This window comes from Cupressus sempervirens, chromosome 4 (assembly GCF_028749045.1).
Source record: "Cupressus sempervirens isolate cs-2001-9-10 chromosome 4, ASM2874904v1, whole genome shotgun sequence".
NCBI classification, from domain to species: Eukaryota; Viridiplantae; Streptophyta; class Pinopsida; order Cupressales; family Cupressaceae; genus Cupressus; species Cupressus sempervirens.
In genome coordinates, this window is record NC_143121.1 from 406,832,532 (window position 1) to 406,855,348 (window position 22,817).

The window sequence follows — 22,817 nt, forward strand, 5'->3', positions numbered from 1 at the left end:
GAATTGTTCCTAGTTTGTAGTTAAAATCAAACCATTGGAAAGGCCTCGAGATATACCATTGTGTACCATATGTAAGACAGTTTCTGTCTCTTGGGAATCAAGGCATTTGAGGATGATTGGGTCAACAGATGTGTCATGTGGGATGTAACTGATGATGACATATGCAAACGCTTGTTGGATAAAGGGGTGATTTTGGTTTTTGGACAAATTAGGTAGTTGGATTTGGGGATAAACAAATGGACATAAGGGAGGGTTGGGAGGGTTGAGACCAATGACCTTCCATGTGAATGCTGATTGAGAGAGCTCCAAAATACTTTGTGGCATGTTGAATGCTGGAACATTGATACTCATGGTATCATATTTTTCATCTTGTATCATTGGGAGCTGCTTAGCTTTTGATTTTTTATGGTCTAATGGTGCCTTTTGATTTTCACCAAGAGACCTATGCTCATTATTATTTTTTCTTTGTCGTTAAATGGAGTTGACTCCCAAAAATATGCCAAAGTGTTCACTTCAGGATAAAATGCTTCTTTATGATCTTCAGTCATAATGCCTTCATAGATTTCAAAGTCTGTTGTGAGAGTGTCATCATCATCGCATTGATCAAAAATTGGTGGTCCACGTTGGTCCCAAACCAAAGGTTTAGGATAACTTGAGGGGGTGTCATCATCAGTGCTGAATGGTCTTTGGTTAAAGCTATGGATATGGGAATTAGGTTCCATTGTATCATTAGGGTTATGCTCAGAAGTCAAAGGATTTTTGGTTTTAGATAGGATATGCTCAGATGCCTTTTCATCGTTCAAAACGTCCATAGTCTTACACATAGGTACTATGGTGCTAGGAGGACCTATTTGTAATGGTTTAAATTCAAGCCCCAAACTAAGAGTTTTCCCTTCTATAGTGATAGGTTCAGTGATTCTTTGTTTCTGAGATCCAAGACCACTATAGCCATCATAATCTTGTTTCTGCATGATAGCAAACCCAAGTCCATACTTGCTAGGAGATATAAAAGTGGGTTCTTGTTCTACTTTTTCTTTCTCAATACATACGAATGTATTCTCATTGATAGAAGTATCATTCTTTGTACTGATCTTTGAATGTTGCGCTTGAAGTGGTTGTGATTTACCATGAGATTGGGGAGAAACTAGTGACTCCCTAATGTGAGAGACTTGAGACATAAAGTACTCTTCACACCCATTGTCTTCAATCTTCATCTTTTCCTTGGCTTTACTGAGCAGTATATCAGCATCCACATACTTAGAGGAATTTTTGGGTTGTGCTTCATTGTTTGTTAGGATTTGGAATGTAGTAGAATCTCTTAGATTAGCACAAAATTGGAAAGGATCTAGATCACGAGGGATGGTAACCTCTACATTGTGATGGGAAAACTTTAGACATTGATGATATGTAGAAGGGACTACTTTCATAGCATGAAGCCAAGGCTATCCTAGTATCATGTTGCAATTCATTTCTATATCTAGGACATGGAACAATGTATCTTCAGTAGCTGGACCAACTCTAACAGGTAAAGTGATGATGCCCTTGGAGAAGTGTTCACTGTCATCATAAGCTTTTATTGTGATTCTTTGAGAGGGATCTACATCATCTTCAGAATAACCCAAATTGCTGACAACCTTAAGAGTATAGATGTTTAGTCCTACTCCTCCATCTATTAAGACACGTCTGACTTTGGCATTATGGATGAAGACTTCGAGACAAAGGGGATCATTATGGTTTGGTTTGTCTTTAGGAACATCCTGAGGGGAAAAAGTGATATGTTGTGATGCAGATAGGTTCCCAACCATGGCTTGGAACTAGGCAACATCAATGTTATCTGGGATGACTGACTCTTTAAGGGCTTGATCCAAGATCTTTTGATGTTGGGGAGATGCACGCAATAGGTCCAAAATGGATATTTTTGCAAGGGTTTTGCTGAGTTGTTCAACAAGGCTATAATCAGATGAAGTAGGAGTAGTAGGTCTACTTGGGGGTGCAAGTCTAGTAGAAGTAGTAGGTCTAGATGGGGCTCTAGGTAGGGTGATCTTGTTACGACATGTAGTGACAACACAATGAGGGCCTTCAGCCTTTAATGTGAATGTGGATATGCAGAAATCAAACTCATTAAAGCAATTGATGGTGTAGTCATAGCCAGTGCATGTGTAATTCACATTACCTTGTGAGTTTGAATTTGAACTTGAGGGTTTCTCTTTGTCATGATTACCCAAAGGATCTTTGAAAATAGAGTGATCAGAGTTGGATGCTAATAATGATGGATCAACCATGATGAAACCATCATCAATAAGGTCTTGTATTGCATGTTTTAATTGGAAGCACAATGAAGTCTTGTGTCCTTTGGTGTGATGGTAATAACAATACTTTTTGTCATCCCACCAATCTTCTTTAGTTAATGGTTCATCTCTAATTGGGGGTAGCCGCAAGAAGTTATTACTCAGTAACTATTGTAATGTAGTCTCAAGTGGTATTCCCAATGGTGTGAATTTCTTGTCTTTGGTTTTAGGATGTCTTCGAGGTTTGTCTTGCGTGGAAGTCTCAGTTTTCTATTGTGGAGCTGATGTTTGATGAGAGGTTTGTGAATTTGTAGTGTTTTCCCCTTTCAAAGTCAATTGAGGTTGTGCTGTGCTAATTGCGCGGGCATCCACAATGCCATCATTACTCACATTCTTGTTTTTGGAGAAAATTTTTTCTTTGTCATTAGACAAATTAGTGTTTGTGTTTTCTTTGTTTATCTTGAGGATTCCCTTATGGATAAGAGCATCTTCAATACTAGCCCCTTTTTTCATCAATTTAGAAATGGTGCTTGGACTCTTGATTTTAAGTTCATACATTAAGTCTGGGACTAAGTTTTCAATGCACAAGTTTACTTGTTGTTCTTCAGGAATGTCTAATGAGCATTGACTAACTAAGCTTCTCCAATGCAATAAGAATGTAATAAATGATTCTCCCATCTTCTATTTAGTTGAGCACAAATCAGAAAGTGTCACCTCATTTGTAATGTTAAAGGAAAAGTGGGAGATAAACTTGTCTGCTAGCTCTGACCAAGATTTGATATTACCAAGAAGTTTGGAGTACCATTCAAGTACAGGCCCACCTAGAGAATGAGGGAACAATCTAATGAGGTAAGTGGGCTCATCACCGATTTTGGTAGATGAGGCACAAAATTCTCAAATGTGATCAACATGGTTTCCTTTTCCTCGATATTTTTCAAACCTTGGAGCCTCAAAGTATTTTGGGAATGGAGACATATACAGACCTTTATCGAATGGATTAGGATGTAGGTCCCTTTTTGTGTATAGAGCTTGTTTCTTCTGGACTTCCAATGCCTTGACTTGTTTGGAAAGCTATGTGAATTGTTGTAAGAATTCTTCATTGGGGTTTTGAATGATGGTCTTTCCTTCAAGTCTTTTGTGTCTCTGAGTAGACCGTTTGCTATGGCAAGAACTATGTCTACTTGGTTCTGGCATTTTTGTGTCTGATGAGTCTGATGAGGTGTTGCTAGGGGGTGGAGGTATGTTTGTACCTCAAAGATAGAAGGGTCCCTATTGTTGGGGAACTTGTTGTGGTATTTCATGTGGCACTTGTTGTGGGATTGACTGTGATTGTTGTACCATGTGTTGTTGTGCCATGTGTTGTGGTTGTTGTTGGGATACCTCTATTGGTTGTATGTGAGACCATGTACGTGCTTGTTGTTGTAGAGGTATTTGTTGAGGTTGTTGTGGCACATGTTTTTGTTGTAACAAATGGTTCTAGTATGTGATTTGTTGCTCAAGGCATCTTTGGTATTCTAATTTTTGCTTGAGTTGCTCTTGTTGTTTAGCAAACACCGTTTGTTGTTGTTGGAATTGCTGCTGAAATTGTTGTTGATAAATTGTGTGTAAGTCAAGTGAGTTCACATGAGACTGTGTATTAGGAATGTTGGATGTTTGCCCTACTTGAGGTTGTTGTCATTGTGGTTGATGTTGTTTCTGATATGTGGGTTGTGCGTTAAGTGGATATAGACTTGGTTGCACCTTGAAAGTGTTGAGTCCTTGTACTATTGTAGGTTGTTGTGGGGGTTAACTAAGTCCTTGCAAATTGAATGTCATGTTTGGATTATTATTTTGGTACCTTTGTGTGTTAGATGTTCCTGCTTGTGGCATCATATTGACTTGACTATGCGATGTGTCCCTATTGTGAATGGGCATAATGTCAATAAGAATTTTCCTTTACAGTGTGTCCATAGGGATGGTTGCACTTGATGTTTCACATGTTGTACTTATGACAGGATCCATAGCATTTGATGCCATAGCACTTAGTAAAGTTAGGAGCAAAGGTGCACTTTGTTGATTTGGCTCCAGAGAAGGTATGTCTGGCATCCCTAGAGCACAAGTCCCTTTAGGTGCTTCTTGTTGTTGCATCATGTGACTAAAATCAAGTCTTAATGTCCTTTTGGGGTGTTTAGGAATTGGTGGTATTTCGTCGAACAAGGGATTGACATTGATATGTTCAAATGTATTTTGGAGGATTTTGATGGTTGATTCTTGATGGGACTTTATAGGTGCCACTATCATGTTTGAAAACTCCAAAGGTTCTTTTCCTTTATCTAAGTCCAAATTGATCATGGGTTGTATGTTTTCAATAGTTGTGTTGGTTTGATTTTTGGACTTAGGACCTTCCAAGTTTGGATTAAATTTGACAGTTTCTTGGGCTGCCAAACATTTGAAGTTCTTGCAAAAACTTTTGTCTTCACATGCCCTAGCCATTTCTTCATTAGTGATGCCATAATTAGTGTCAGAGTAATCATTGAGGTGTACAATACCTTTTTTTATGTTTGATGTGTTATAGTTGAAGGTACTTGTGTTAGGTTGACTAGATTCAAAGGAGTGTGATTGTTCATCTTCAGGTGTGGTTGGTACACTTCCTCCTCCTGGTGGTATTGGCACAAATATAGGTTCAAAGTCAGGACTCCATTGAACCATTCCATTAGTGGGGGAAATGTTTGGGGGAAATCTTATGGTAGGTGCATTATTCAAGGTTTGTTGGGCCATAGCTTGATTATGAAGATCTTGCGGATACATGTTCACGGGGTTTGCTAGTAATGGTTGTGATGCCTCGATTTTGAGTGTTTTGAGTGATTTAGAGTGGTGGATATGCAAGATATGAGTGTTTTTGGGATTTTTAAATGTTTAGGGATGTTATGCAATGTGAGGAAATGCTAAATGAATTAGGGTTTTGATGTGCAAAGTGCAAATGTCCTAGGGATGTTATGCAAATGCAAATGCAAGGTGATATCTTGAGGGTATGCAAAATGAAGGTTAGGGTTATGTTTTGAACTTGGTGATGACACTAAAGGTAGGTGTATGCAAGGTAGACTATGCAAAGGAAGGTTTGCAAGGGTTGATAATAATGTTTAGGATATGCAAAATGAGAGTAAATGATCAAGAAGGCAATTTGGGTTGATGGGTAATCTAATAGGGTTTGGTAGTGAGAATGATGCTAAGGCTTGGACCATGCAAGATGAAGGGGATATACACTAGGGTAAGTCAAAATGACATTTGGGGATGCTACGGATATGATTATGCTATGATAGCGGTATAGGGAAAGTTTTGAACTTAGGTAAAACCTTTTAGAAAGTATTTTGTCTAGGAGTTTAACCTTGTGATAAAGGACTTTGCATCTTGACCAAAAACTGATAAAAGATGAAAAGATCAAATTGGTAAAAGATGACAAGGTCAAATCTATCAAGACATAGATAGATTTTGACCCAAGAAAATGATAAGAAAAGATCAAAAGACTAGTCAAGATCCATTATCTGTCAACACTAGGAGATACTCTAAGACTCATACTTTGTCTAGATTTTTGATTAAATTCAAAGGTTTTGGGAGTTCAAAATGATGTTTTGAGGACTCAAAACTGGTGGTAATGCTAAGCGGATGTGTGATATGGACAATGGGATAAAGTGGTCAAGATGACGAATAGGTATGCAAAGATGCAAGGTGGTGAATGCAAAGTGCTGATTTTGAGATGGGAATGCAAAAACTATGGAAGGTAAACTAAACCTAAAAGGATGCAATATGAAAGGTAAATAGATGCTAAATGAGGACTAAAAGGCACAATATGAAGTCAATATGATGCATGAATGAGGCCTATACTAGGATGAATGTAACTAAAGTTTATGCAAGTGTAAGATCTACATTTTGCCAAGCACATTTAAGAACACAAGTCACCATGTTTTTCAAGGTTTGAGTGTATTGAAACAAAGTTTGCAAAGTTTGATAAAGGTTGAAATGTTTTGGCAATGTGTGATGTTTTGACAAGTTCAAATGATATCCAATGTGCAAATTTAAAAGTTTGGCTTTTATCTTGATTATATTTTACACACACGCAAGATAGGTTAACACAAGAATAGCTATTCATAAAAGTTAAAAAACACACCACAACCTAGGCTTTTAGGACTATATCCACTAAATTCCTACTTGAACTGAAGTTTAGCTGTTCTTATCTAGAGCGAACAACCTAGGATCTTAGCACCACAGGTTCCCCCTTATAGCGCACTCACTTCTCGGGGCTACCGAGATCCACTTCCCAAGGGACATGACTTCCCAAGGGACTGTTGCCTCTACTAAGGACCACAAGAATGTAGGATGTCTTCATGGGCATGGGTGACCCCTTGAGCCAGTTGATAGAAAGGATTTTGGCCACTAAAACATGGTTTTTAGTAAGGGCATTCTATTCAAAAAGTGAATGATAAACTTCCTCAGAAGGTCTCCCAGCCCCAAGAATTGAGGTTTGATGCACCACAAGGGTACTGGAGGAGAGCTATCATGCAACAATACCGCCGACACAGCTTTCACTGTAATCAAGTTTTATATAGTGGCTAGAATGTTGACCTGTCTTTTGGCCCATTAACGCTCTAAGGTCAACCCCTGGCATACCCAATATGGAGTATCTTGGTCCAAGGCAAGCCTCCTATAGAAGTTACACGAATTTCTCTTACACCCAAGATCCACAAATGGCAAGGGGAGAGGATACATCCAATGCAACTCCTAGGGATTTAACACTGTAAACATGCCAGGCAAAAAAGAAAAAGGTTCATTTTAAGCACCAAACGAAGTGTTATCTAATCTAGGAAATCCACACACATGGTTTTGAAAGAAACACAAAGTCTTCAATAATGTCCTACAAATAAAGCATTAGTAGTTTATGATCATGTCTTCATCCCATGATCGCCACATGCTACAAATAGACCATTAGTAACACAAAATCACCTATTCTATGTCCTAGAAGGAAATGGAAATCTTATGTGCAGATTCTGATTGATGCATGTGCTTTCTGTGAACCCAGGTGTGCTCTGATAAAGCAGATTGCACCTTAGAAGGCCAAAATGGCTCAGAACACTCCCAAGATATGCAATATATGTCAACTCATGCAAAACCAAGGTTGGATCTGAAAATATAATTTTTAAGAGTGATGATAATTAGCAAGTAACCCAAATGAAAGCCCACATTATGCATTGATTCATTGCAAAAATGAAATGCAAACTATTCATTAAATGCCTTTTTTTCCAATTGAATTTTGACTTAGTCATAAAGATTGGATCTACATGATATGAATTCGGATCCAAAACTCAAAATACAAAAAAAGTAACCCATATCAAAAATTAGATATCTTTCCAAAAATGAAATTTTTTTAAAAATATCTTTTAATTTGTGCCCTAGGTTGTCATTTTGTCAAAACAAACCAGTTTTTGCAAATCAAATTATTGACCCCTAATTACACCGAGAGGCATTCTATCAATGGCAGCACAAATGCCCAGCACGGGAATATGCCAAGATTCTTTGTCAATAAAAAAAAAAAGGCAAGAGTTACAAACTTCTAAATTAAATATTAAATTATTAAATCATAAAATAAAAATACTCCCAAAATAATAGCTGGCAGAAATAATAGGATGCCAAATGGAGGTTGAAATAATAGGCCAGAAAAAATAGGGCCCGAAAAAGTAGGACCTGAAAAAATATGGCCAAAAAATGTAGTACCTGAAAAGATAGGCCCAAAAAAATAGGCCTGAAAAAATAGGGCTTGAAAAAGTAGGACCCGAAATAATAGGCCCAAAAAAGTAGCACCTGAAAAAATAGGCCCAAAAAAATGCCCCTAAAAAATGGGGACAAAACAATTTCAATATTATTTATTTTTTTGTTAAATATAATATTGCATGCAGATTTATGCTTTTTTTTGTGGGGAGTGGGGGAATTTGAAATAAATTCGTGGAATGTGAAGAGATGTCTGTTGGGGAAGATGAGGAGCCTCTCACAAGCTATAAAACAAAGGCTCCTCATTTCATTTTCATTTTATGTTTTTGCAGGAAGGAAGAGGTGGAGATTATTGGAGGATTAGATTGGAGTTTTTGAACAGGAATAGATTGAAGTTTTGGAGTAAATTTTTTTCTTGTGAGATTTCTATTTTCTATTTAGATTTAGATGTAGAAGTAGATTCAGATTCAAAATTAGTTATAATATTCTACTTTGATTTAGATTTCAATTTCAATTAGTTCCATTTAGATTTCTAGAATTATATTCGAAATTGTTTACGCTTACATTTAGTAGTTTAATCTTGCATGTTTGATTTAGATTTAGATTTGCATTCAAAATATTTTGAGTTATATATTTAATAATACTTTTCATTTTCATATTTTAAAAGTGCATGTTTCGTATTAGTTTTAGATTTGTATATTTCAAAATAGTTTTAGTTTGCATGTTTTAGATTTGAATGTTTCATAATAGTTTTACATTTGCATGTTTCAAAGTATTTATATTTTCATGTTTCAAAGTATAATTTTATCATTTATGTGGATGACAATGTCACCATATCAATACAATTTATATTTTATTAAAGTTAACGATTTATTTAAAGTACATGAATAATATATTTAGTATATATTTTATCATTATTAGATTGTAAAATATAGAAAAATTCATCAAATAATTGCTGGCCAAAATCATATGAAGCCAAATGGATGTTGAAATAATAGGGCCTGACAAAAGGGGCCAAAAATAGGACCCAAAAAAATAAGGCCAAAAAAATAGGGCTGAAATAATTTCATTAAATTTTTAAATATAAAATATTTTCTTTTTGTTAAATTTATTTTTGCATGCACATTCAAGCTTATTTTTTGTGGGGAGTGGAGGAATTTGAAACAAATTCGTGGAATGTCAAAAGACATCTATTGGGGGCTATGAGGAGTCTCTCATAGGTTATAAAAAAAATGCTCCACATTTCATTTTCATTTTGTGTTTTTATAGGGAGGAAGAGGTGGAGATTATTGGAGTGGATTAGAGTTTTTGAAGAGGAGTATATTAAAGCTTTGGAGTAATTTTTTGCATGTGAGATTTCTATTTTTAATTTAGTTTTGCATTTAGAATTAAATTTAGTTATGTATTTAGATTTAAATGTAGATTTAATTTCAAAATTATTTATAGTTTAGCCTTGCATGGTTGATTTAGATTTAGAATTCAAATTGAATCAAAGTCTATTTGATTTAGATATTTGATAATACATTTCATTTGCAAATTTTTAATGTGCATGTTTCAATTTAGAATAATATTTGCATGTTTCATATTAGTTTTAGATTTTCACATTTCAAAATGCTTTTGATTTTTATGTTTTAGGTTTGTATGTTTCATAATAGTTTTATATTTGCATGTTTCAAAATATTTAAGTTTTTTCATGTTCCATAATTAAATTTTATCATTAATGTGGATGGCGAGGTCACCTTATCAATAAAATTTATATTTTATTAAATTTAATGATTAATTTTAAAATAAACAAATCATATACTTAGTTTATAGTTTATCATCATTTAATTAGATTAATTATGTGTTTTATTTAAATATTTTTCACAGTATATATAATTTTTTATTAATATTTATGTTTGTAATGTTTGAAAAGTGGAAGACAATGCCACCATATTTCAAGCATTACAATCTAACTATTTCATTTGAAATAGTTTTGATTTTTATTTATGTTATTTTAAGAATTATTCATTTGAAAGAATTTGTGTTAATTATGAATACTTTTTTATTCTGATAATTTCTATATGTTGATTTTTTTTATAAGTTTGCAGGTTACTATTTGAGTTATGGATGCCTCGAACAAATAATCAAACCTTATTTGATACTAGCCTGATTACTTCAATAACCTCAAATGATTTCTTTGAGACCAAGTTTGGCAAATGCCTACAAATAATTAAAGAAATATGCACAACTATAATTAAAGTTATGGAGAATGCAATATTTCCAATTGACTATGTTGGGGAAATAGAAGTAATGCATATGAAAGATGCATAAAAATTCATATGTGACACATGTACAAAAGTGGATGGGTTTCCCTCAATGATGAAAGAAGTCTTTGATGATCATTGTTCAAAAAAAGGTCACAAAAGAATCCTAATCATTGAAGAATGTGACATGTATTTATGCCATTACAAAGATTTTTATTTTTTGTATATGGTTCATTCTTGTCTCCAATTTTAGAATTTTACTTCTAATTAGTTGTATTGGCAATTTTGTTTCCACATTGTTCTATGTAACTTTCACAAAGAAGAGAACAAGAAAAAATAAATTTTTTTATTGTACAAAATATTTCTTTAATGGATGTGGCTACTAAATATGTTAATTAAGAAAGAAAATCATAAGCCTAAATAGATGTCCTTAATGATAAGTATATTTATTGATTAAAATTCTTAATCATTGCAATAAAAATTGCATTAGCATTATTAAAAATTCAACAATATATAATGTTCTCACATTATCATGCAGAAATAATTTCCATAAAATTGATTCTTATATATTATTTCACACTTTTTACATCATCTAAATAGTTGTGTTGGGACTTATAATTTCCCTTTCATGAATTTAAAGGTTCACACTATTTGAGTCATTTGTATAACATATATCCCAAATTTGACCATAGTTGTACTCCAACACTACACCTAAATCTCATACTTCCCTTAACCATGTCCGTTATTTTAGTGTAACATTTAACCACTTACTAACCTTAACCATAACATTGAGTGTCATATAAATAAAATTGTAAACCTTGGATCCTAACTCTAACTCTTACTCTATATATGATTGTACTAAGCATTTAGTAAATTATATACCTTAACCTAACCCTATATGTACTAGAAACTAGAAATAATATTATATTTTTTTATAAGTGGAAATACATACATACATACATACATACATACATACATACATACATACATACATACATACATACATACATATATATATATATATATATATATATATATATATATATATATATATATATATATATATATATATATGTATGTATGTATGTATGTATATATGTATGTATGTGTATATATATATATATATACATACATACATATATACATACATACATATATATATATATATATATATATATATATAGAGAGAGAGAGAGAGAGGGGGGGGGGGGAGAGATTAAGAGGTGTATCTATAAAACATGGAGAGAGAGACTGAGAGAGAGAGATTAGGAAGGGTATCTGGAGAGCATAGAGGGAGGGAGAGATTAGGAGGTATATCTAGAGAGCAAGATGAGAGAGATAATGGGGTGTATCTAGAGATTATAGAGAGGGATTAGGGGGTGTATCTAGAGACTAGAGACAAAGAGAGATTAGAGGGTGTATTTAGACAAGGGGAGATATTACTAGGTGTAGTTAGAGAGTAGGGAGAGAGAGAGGGAGGGAGGGAGAGAGAGATAGAGAGAGAGAGGATGGGAGAGGGAGGGATTACATTATTAAAAAGATTAATAACTTTTATCACAATAGCACTAATCATGCGCACTATAGTAGAACTAACCCACATAAAAATTTAACCTGACAATTACCCTAATTCTAAGATAAACTATAATAATAGCACTAACATCAACTATAATATGATTAATAACCTAGAAATAACCTTAACCGCAATAATAACACAAATCCTAACTCTAACTCTTACTCTATATATGATTGTACTAAGCATTTAGTAAATTATACCTTAACCTAACCCTATATGTACTAGAAACTAGAAATAATATTATATTTTTTATAAGTGGAAATATATATATATATATATATATATATATATATATATATATATATATATATATATATATATATATATATATATATATATAGAGAGAGAGAGAGAGAGAGAGAGAGAGAGAGATTAGGGCTGTATCGAGAGAGAGAGAGAGAGAGAGAGAGAGAGAGAGAGAGAGAGAGAGAGAGAGAGAGAGTGTATCTAGAGAGCAAGGAGAGAGAGGGGGAGAGAGATTAAGAGGTGTGTCTATAGAAAATGGAGAGAGAGTGTGAGAGAGAGAGAGAGAGATTAGGAGGTGTATCTAGAGAGCATAAAGGGAGGGAGAGATTAGGAGGTATATCTAAAGAGCAAGATGAGAGAGATAATGGGGTGTATCTAGAGATTATAGAGAGGGATTAGGGGGTGTATCTAGAGACTAGAGACAAAGAGAGATTGGAGCGTGTATTTAGACAGGGGGAGATATTACTAGGTGTAGTTAGAGAGTAGGGAGAGAGAGAGAGAGAGAGAGAGGGAGGGAGAGAGAGATAGAGAGAGAGAGGATGGGAGAGGGAGGGATTACATTATTAAAAAGATTAATAAATTTTATCACAATAGCACTAATCATGGGCACTATAATAGAACTAACCCACATAAAAATTTAACCTGACAATTACCCTAATTCTAAGATAAACTATAATAATAGCACTAACATAAACTATAATATGATTAATAACCTAGAAATAACCTTAACCACAATAATAACGCAAATCCTAACTCTAACTCTAACTCTGACTCTAAATCTAACCCTAACCCTAACCCTAACTCTAACTCTAATTCTACCCTTGACCCTAACCTTAACTCTTTATAACCCTAACTCTATACCTAATTCTAACCCTAAGCCTTACTATAACCCTAATCCTAACTATTATTCTAACTCTAATGCTAATTCTAACCCTAAACCTAACCCTAATTTTAACCCATATTCAAACTCCAACTCTATCTCTAACCCTAACCCTACCCTTAATTCTAGCCCTAACACTAACTCTAACTCTAACCCTAACTATAATTATAACTCTAACTCTAATTGTAACCTTAACCCTAACCCTAACCCTACCCCTCATCCTAACCCTAACACTATATATAATGCTAATCCTAACCCTAACACTATATTTAACTCTAACCCTAATACTAATTATAATCTTAACCCCAACCCTAATTCTAACCCTAAATCTAACCCTAACTCTAACCCTAAATCTAACCCTAACTCCAACTCTATCTCCAATTTTAATTGTAACTCTAACTTGATCCCTAACTCTAACTCCAATTCTAACCCTAACCTTAACCCTAACCCTAGCCTCAATTCTAGCCCTAATTCTAACACTAACACTAATGCTAACACTAACATTAATTATAACCCTAACCCTAATGCCAACCCTAGCTCTAACTGTAACCCTTGTGTTAACCCTAACCCTAATTTTGACCCTAACTCTATCTCTAACCCTTCTTCTAACTCTAATTCTAACTCTAACTCTAGCTCAAACTCTGACTCTAAATCTAACCCTAACCCTAATTCTAACCCTAGCTTTATTTGTAACTTTAATTCTAGCCCTAACACTAATTCTTACCCTTACCCTAACCCTAAATCTAACTCAATATCTAACCCTAATTATATTTGTAACCGTAATTCTAACCCTAACCCTAATCCTAACTCTAACTCTAACTATAGCTCTAATTCTACCTCTAACCCTAACCTATATATCCCTAACTCTAATCCTAATTCTAACCCTAATCCCAATTCTAGCCCTAACCCTAACCTAATTTTAACCCTAACTATAACTCTAATCCTAACTCTAACTCTAATTCTCACCCTAACCCTAACCCTAACCCTAACACTAATTCTAACCCTAACTCTAACTCTAACTCTAATGCTCATTCTAATCCTAACCCTAATCCTAACCCTAAATCTATCTTTATCTCTTACCCTAAATCTAACTCTAACTTTATCTCTAATTCTAACCTTATCCTTAATTCTAACCCTAACTATACCTCTAACTCTAACTCTAATTGTACCTCTAACCCTAACATTAACCCTAACCCTGACTCTAACTCTAAACCTACCCGTAATCCTAACCTTAACAATATATATAACTCTAACTCCAACCCTAACCCTAATTAAATCCTAATCCCAACCCTAACTATAACCCTAACCCTAAATCTAACTAGGTAACTCTAACCCTAACCCTAACTCCAACTCTATCTCTAACTTTAACTCTAACATGAATTGGAACTCTAACTCTAATTCTAACCCTAACCCTAATCTTGTCCCTAATTCTAACCCTAAATCTAACTCTAACTCTAACTCTTATACTAACACTAACACTATCACTACCTCTAATTTTAACTCTAAGTCTAATTGTAAGCCTAACCCTAATGCTAGCCCTAATGCTAACCATAACCCTAACACTAACCCTAACCCTAACTCTAACCCTAATTCTAACCCTAACATTATTTCTAACCCTAAATATAACCCTAACCCTAATTCTAACTCTAACTCTAACCCTAAGTGTTTTTCTAACCCTAACCCTAATTATATTTGTAACCCTAATTCTAACCCTCGTCCTAATTCTTACCCTTACCCTAACCCTAACTCTAACTCTAATCCTAACTATATCTGTAACCCTAATTCTAACCCTAACCCTAATCCTAATTCTAACTCTAATTCTAAACCTAACCCTAACTCTAACCTTGACCCTAAGTCTAGCCCTCACCCTAACTCTAGCTCTAATTGTAACCTTAACCCTGACAATAACCCTAAATCTAATCCTAACTCTAATTCAAACCCTATCCCTCACCCTAATTTTAATACTAACTCTAACTCTAACCCTAACCCTAATCTTTACATTATCCCTAACCCTAATTCTAACCTTAACCCTGACCTTAACTCTAACTCTAACCCTAACGCTAACACTAACACTAACCTTAACCATAAACATAACTCTACCCCTAACTCTAACCCTAAATCTAACTCTACCATAATTGGACTCTAACCATAACCCTAACTCTAACTTTAATCCTATCTCAAACCTTAACCCTAACCATAACTCTAACCTTAACCTTGACTCAAACCCTAACCCTAACCCTATCCCCACTATAACCCTAACCATAACCATAACCATAACCATAACTCTAACCCTAACCTTAACCATGAGCATTACTCTAACCCTAACCTTGACCATAAACATAACTCTACTCCTAACTCTAACCCTATTTCTAACTCTACCATAATTGGACTCTAATCCTAACTATAAGCACAACTCTAACCCTAACCTTAACCATGAGCATAACTCTAACTCTAGATCTGACTCTAGCATAATTAGACTCTAACCCTAACCCTAATCTTAATTTTAATCTTGACTCAAACCCTAACCCTAACTCTGACCTTAACCTTGATTCAAACCCTAATGCTAACCCTAACCCTAGCCTTACTATAACCCTAACCCTAATCATAACCATAACCCTAACTCTAACCCTAACATTAACCATGACCTTAACTCTAACTCTAACCTTAACCATAAGCATAACTCTAATTTGAACCTTAACCATAACTCTCACAATAACCATAACCATAACTCTATCCCTAACCTTAACGATAGCTCAAACACTAACCCTAACTTCAACCCTAACCTTAATGCTAACCCTAACCCTAATTCTATCCCTAAGGATAACATAAAATGTCATGGTAACTTTGTCCCTAACCATATATCTACCTATGACTATAACATTTTACATTACAATATCCCAAAACTAAAATATATTTTTTAATCTAAATTAAACTCCTTATATTAAATTTTAAAAAATATTTGACTTAAACCCTAACCCTAACCCTAACCCTATCCCCACTATAACCCTAACCATAACCAAAATGATAACTCTAACCCTAACCTTAACCATGACCATTACTCTAACCCTAACCCTAACCATAAACATAACTCTACCCCTAACTCTAACCCTAATTCTAACTCTACCATAATTGGACTCTAACCATATCCCTAAACCTAACTATAAGCATAACTCTAATCCTAGCCTTAACCACGAGCATAACTCTAACTCTAGATTTGACTCTACCATAATTGGACTATAATCCTAACCCTAACCTTAATTTTGATCCTAACTCAAACCCTAACCCTAACCTTAACTCTAACCTTAACCTTGATTCAAACCATAACCCTAACCCTAACCCTAGCCTTACTATAACCCTAATCCTAATCATAACCATAACCATAACTCTAACCCTAACCTTAACCATGACCATAACTCTTACCCTAACCTTAACCATAAACATAACTCTAATCGAAACCTTAACCATAACTCTAACAATAGCCATAACCATAACTCTATCCTTGACCTTAACCATAGCTCAAACCCTAACCCTAACTCCAAGCCTAACCCTAATGCTAACCCTAACCCTAATTCTATCCCTAAGGTTAACATTAACTATAATGGTAACTTTGTTCCTAACCATATATCTATGTATGACTATAACATTTTACATTACAATATCCCAAAAAAATATATTTTTTAATCTAAATTAAACTCCTTATATTAAAATTTTAAAAATATGACTCAAACCCTAACCCTAACCCTATCCCCACTATAACCCTAACCATAACCATAATGATAACTCTAACCTTAACCTTAACCATGAGCATTACTCTAACCCTAACCTTAAACATAAACATAACTCTATCCCTAACTCTAACCCTAATTCTAACTCTACCATGATTGGACTCTAACACTAACCCTAACCCTAACCCTAACTATAAGCATAACTCTAACCCTAACCTTAACCATGAGCATAACTCTAACCCTAGATCTAACTCTACCATAATCAGACTCTAACCCTAACCCTAACCTTAATTTTAATGTTGACTCAAACCGTAACCCTAACTCTAACCTTAGCCTTACTATAACCCTAACACCAACCCTGATCATAACCATAACCATAACTCTAAAGCTAACCTTAACCATGACCATAACTCTAACCCTAACCTTAACCATAAACATAACTCTAATTTGAACCTTAACCATAACTCTAACAATAACCATAACCATAACTCTATCCCTAACCTTAACCATAGCTCAAACCCCAACCCTAACTCCAACCCTAACCCTAATGCTAACCCTAACCCTAATTCTATCCCTAAGGTTAACATTAACTATAATGGTAACTTTGTCCCTAACCATATATCTATGTATGACTATAACATTTTACATTAGAATATCCCAAAAATAAAATATATATTTTTAATCTAAATTAAACTCCTTATATTAAATTTTTTTTAAAAATTTGAAGCATAATTTTATAGTAACTTCATACAACTCTAATTAAAAATTAATTAACAATTTTATAGTAACCTTATCAAAATAAAAAATAAAAAGTAAATATTTTTCCCATTGTGCCGCGACTGCCATTAGCTTATATATACCTCTATATATATTACGACGAGAGTAATCGTTCTTGAGGTGCCTATTTTTATTTTTACAAATTCCAATTTCGATTAAAATAACTTTGGGATTAAATAAAAATAGGCACCTCGAGAACGATTACTCTCGGCGTAATATATATAGAAGTATATATAAGCTAGTATTAATTATAGCTATACCAAAATAACAGTTAGTGAGACAATGACCCCTCAAAATAGCCCTTTTCCCTTCTCTATAATAAACGGCTTAAACTTAAAACCACCAAAACTTAATAATAATAACAGGGGGTGAGTCCCCGGCAAGGTTGGTTCCGTAACCTTCGGCCCTTCTCACATTCCAAACGTTTACTGAGATGGATCTCTCTGACTCCTATCTTTTGAATATCAAAATCAGAATTTGGTCGACTCCAGTGTGCTTGACACAGATTTCATAGTAAGTGTACGCTACTTGCATGTTTTATAATGAAACAATATTATTGGTTGCAGGTAATGCCCATACCATCAATCTGCCGACAATATGATTGGCTACATAATGCAATTTTCTTCGTTGCAAGTTGTAACAATATCATTACTTTACATAATGCAGCAAGTAGTCGTTTCAAGTAGCAATAAACCAATAGATTAAGATGAGACTTGGATCCTGTCGTTGGTGGATTTGACAGATGGATACCACTCAGTTCTTGTTTTTAGTCAAAGAGGTTTCAACATATAGGCTCGAATCAAAAGTTCTTTATAGAGATCCTCACTGAGACTAGGTTGCTGGCAGACTTCATGCCTATGCTAGACAGTCCTCTTCATAAGTGTGAACCTATAAAAACAATCTGAACCTCCATTAGGAAGAAAAAAAAAGTGATTTGAGTTTTAAAATTAGATTTTGAATAGTTCTAAGATAGAATGTTCAACAGCTAGGGCATTTCGTTTTTCTGGATGGACTTTTCGAATAGATTACAAGAAACTCCATAGCCATTGGCACAAACTATACAGCAGATCGATTGAGAAAAAAAAAATGCTACGTGTTTTGCTGTTTCTAATGTTTCTCCGTTCAGTCACATGTGATTATCCATGGACTGTCTGCAAAAATATTTCGACTTTTGCAGAGTTGGGTAAATACTCCGAAAACTTGAATATACTAATCAATGGTCTTTCTCGGAATACAGTTGGAAGGTTCAACAAATCTTCTTATGGCCAATCTCCCTATACAGTCTACGGTCTACTCCAGTGTTTTGGTAATGCTTCTGTGGCGAAATGCTCAGATTGTTCAAGCCAGGCATTCAGCGCCGCTCAAAGAGGCTGCGGCAAAGACAGTGGTGCACAGCTGTGGAAAGATAACTGTTACGTGCGCTATGATAATACCAATTTCAGTACAGCATTAAATACCAGATTTATCCCGCTGATCAGCGGGGTTAATTACACAATGGGCTTGGAGGGTTTCATATCTGTCACTTCTTCTCTTCTCTTCAATTTGTCTAGAGAAGCTGCAAGTACAAACAAGTCTTTTGCTGTTGGATCGGGCTTAATTGAAGATGGTGAATCGGTGTATGGTCTAGCCCAGTGTTGGAGGGATTTATCCATCAATGATTGCAGTATATGTTTGGCTCAAGCGAGGAAAATTTTGAAGGAGTGCTGTTCATCGTTTACAGGAGGCCGGGCTATGTCAACAAGCTGCATGGTGAGATACGAGTTGGGCTCCTTCTTTGACCCACTACTAGATTTGGAATCATCACCATCATCACCACCACCATTGTCATCGCCATCACCATTGTCACCGCTTCAAGAAAACTCGAATGGTAAATCAGTCCATTTAATTGTTTTTGATTTCTACAATTATTCAATTGAATATTTTGTTAGATTTTTGTTTTTTCTTACCTATCAATCAAATTGATGAGCTTAAAGGGCTTTCTAATGAATGGTTCATAAGGCACAACACTTGGTGAAGGTTTTTCACAAATAGGGTTGTAAGTAGAGTAGGTTTAATCATTGGAGAAACTCTGTAGTTAAGTGTACTCAAGCTGGAGTAGTACTAGGATGAGTGACCTTCCTGGAAGTCTGCCATTCTCAGTGTTTAACCTCTGTGAGCATCACATAGATCTGATATGAGTCTTACATGTTCCATTTATTTTCATAAGATATGGATTTATGTGAATCACTACTCATGAGGCATGAGTCAATAAATTTTGACCCAAAAACTACACAGTTAAATTAAATCCTGATAGCAATATCACAGATTTGTCTATATTTTGAACATCACACATAAAGACTTCATTTGTAAGTTAAAAAATTGTTAAAGAGTCAAAACTGATTTAATTTTTTTTTAAACTAATATTTTTCTTACGAAGTGATCATAGATCTATGACCGAGCTTATTACTTCCATTTCATTAAATGACGATAAAGATACATCTCATGTAGAGAAACTCTCAAAAACAACGATCCTAATACTGGGTTGTGTTGGAGGAATGCTCCTGATGTTACTCATTGGTTTAGTTGCCATGAGAAAAACACTCAAATCTGCCATTTTCGGGGGACCAGTAACTCACGCTGCACATAATGAAGGTGTTCATTACGATTTAATTCTCGTTTCTTGTTTTCTCTTTTGTTTGGTTTATGTAAGTTCTACATTTTATTATCTAGCTGACCCATGTTGCTGACCGCACAGGGAGGAGTTTATTTCAACAAGAGCAGCGCTTTGACTTCAGCCTGGAAGAACTAGCAGAAGCCACTGGCTACTTTGATGAAAATGAAAAGATTGGAGAAGGTGGTTTTGGTGTCGTATACAAGGTGAACTTCTGTTCTGTATCTTTTCTCTGAAGAGCTAGGCGAGTGACTCAGAAGGCGTATGTAGAATTTTTAAATCCAAGTCCCATTTCACTCTTTTCTCTTATTATTTTTTTTAATCTTCTTAGTTGAGGTTAGCTTAAAGTTTAAAATTTAAGTTTTGAATTTTTGGGTATGGTTAAGTGGTAAAAAACTGACATTTTAAAAATGCTATCTGATATCTGTAATGTTCTTGTACCACCATTCATTAATTCAGAAATGTCATTACTTGTAGTCAAATGTCCTCATACTTTTTATGAAATGTTCCAATAGTAGTGCACAAATAGGCCACATTCACCAACTATAAAAGTTAAAAAATGATTGATCTATTTACAATCAGCTATTAGTACATAAAAACTCCTTTTCATAAATGAAATGTTATTTTGCTTGCATCTTTCAGGGAAGAACTAAAGATGGAAAGGAAATAGCTGTAAAAAAACTGTCTACGAAATCCGTAAAAGGTAATCAACAATTTATGAACGAAGTGAAACTTGTAGCCAATGTTCAGCATCGAAACCTTGTGAAACTGTTGGGATGTTGTGCTGAGGGAGATGAAAGGTTGATTGTTTATGAGTATTTGCCCAACAAGAGCCTTGACATCTTCCTCTTCCGTAAGTTACATTTGGTTTCGTGACTATTCATTTTTTCATCAAGTTATTTTTTAGTATCTCAATGCTGTTCGATTCTTAAATATGATATATTAATAAGATTTTGACCATTTAACACTTTTAGTGTAACAATGAACATTGTATGTGATGTTTAAGCTATCTATTTTACAAAGATAACCATTTTAGAACTGGAATTGCAGATCCAGAAAAGTTTAAACTGTTAGATTGGGAAAAACGTCATAACATTATCGTTGGGATTGCCCGGGGGCTTCTCTATCTTCATGAGGATTCGCCCATTAAAATAATTCACAGAGATATTAAACCAGGCAATATTTTGCTTGACAATAATCTCAATCCAAAGATAGCCGATTTTGGGCTTGCAAGACTCTTCCCTGAGCTTGAAACGCATATCCAAACAACAGTTGCAGGCACATGGTAAGCATCATGTACGGTGTAGCACAGAGTAAATTTTCTCGATACAAACGAGTTTATGCTGATGCGGCGTGCAATGCAGGGGCTACATGGCTCCAGAGTATATGCTCAAAAGGAAGCTCTCCTTTAAGGCCGACGTTTATAGCTTTGGATTGCTACTGCTTGAGATTGTCACTGGACAGAAAAATATGGATTTGAACCGTATGTCCCAAGGGATAGAAACCCTAGTAGAACGGGTGGGGAACACAAATTTCTACCCTTCATTTTAGTTTGGTGATAGGTTTAGATATCACACATTAAGGTTTGATTTTTATAAGGCTTGATTCTTATGCTAAAGGTGTTAAATAGTCAAAAAATTTGAAAAATTCTAAGTTTAATTTCTTTCTTAGTGTGAGATTAATATGTAATATTTAAAGACAAATGACTTAAACATTACACACTAAAATTTAGTGAATTTAAACATTCCAAACTAAAACTTAGTGAATTGTGTTATGTAGGTTTGGAAGTTGTACAATGATGGGAATATGTTGGACATGATGGATTCAGAAGTTTTAGAAGGATGCCCAGAGGAACAAGTGTCGAGATTCATTCATATCGGACTTTTGTGTGTTCAAGTCAATGAAGAACTCCGTCCACCCATTTCTATTGTGATTCTGATGTTGTCAAGCAGTTCAATGCCATTGCCAGTCCCAACAGAGCCCGGGTACTTAGCGAGCAGCAACAATGGCGTTGATTCAAATTTGGGATCGTCGAAGACATCTGTGACGACAACTTCATCTTCATCGGGCGTTCACAAAAGAGAGTCTAAAAGTAGCTTAGAAAAATCAATATCAGCTATTTTGTATACAGATGATGCTTAGGAAAAGCATGGCCAGAGATTGTAACTATTTATAACTCTGTGTGTCTTACGAGTTTGAGGATGAGCTGCAGACTTGATTTACTTAGCATTGTATAGTCTGGTTTGTTGTAAAGTTGCATCTCGAACGACGCAGTATAATCATAGGACAAAAGTGTAGAATTTAAACACCAGCAACTGCAAAATAAAAGAAGAATTCACAGATACTACAAAGAAATTTGAACAGAGTATGCTTTCTTCTTTTCAGGAGAAAACTTATTTTTATTGCGCCATATTTTAAAATAATACAGATTACTAGAGTCTTCATAGACTTCTTTATATGACAGATTAATTTAATAATCGATATTTTCTAATTAAGTTCTGCCTAGACTTCTTTATATGTCAAATTAATTTAATAACTAACATTTTTTTTAATAATAATTTAATGCCTATTCCATAGACTTCTTTATATATCAGATTAATTTAATAACTAATTTTTATCCAGGCTTTTCGTTCTGATTATTCTTCCTAGTATCATCTTTACTGGCAAGATAACCTCCCAAATTAGAACTAATA

The 22,817-nt window shown here is 34.6% G+C and overlaps 1 protein-coding gene across 2 annotated transcripts; it reads left to right on the forward strand.

Moving 5' to 3' along the window:
- The first annotated feature begins 18,166 nt into the window (after positions 1-18,166).
- Positions 18,167-22,487, forward strand: LOC149561770 (cysteine-rich receptor-like protein kinase 15). Of its 2 annotated transcripts, XM_089825316.1 has the most exons (7): positions 18,171-19,341; positions 19,962-20,105; positions 20,209-20,330; positions 20,767-20,977; positions 21,175-21,409; positions 21,489-21,642; positions 21,904-22,487. In XM_089825316.1, the coding sequence occupies exons 1-7, from the start codon at positions 18,561-18,563 to the stop codon at positions 22,264-22,266; spliced, it is 2,010 nt and encodes a 669-aa protein (XP_089681442.1). In that variant the 5' UTR covers positions 18,171-18,560; the 3' UTR covers positions 22,267-22,487. The 2 variants fall into 2 exon arrangements, with proteins under 2 accessions (XP_089681443.1, XP_089681442.1); XM_089825317.1 differs by lacking the exon at positions 19,962-20,105 and having other exon boundaries at positions 18,167-19,341.
- The last annotated feature ends 330 nt before the right edge of the window (positions 22,488-22,817 follow it).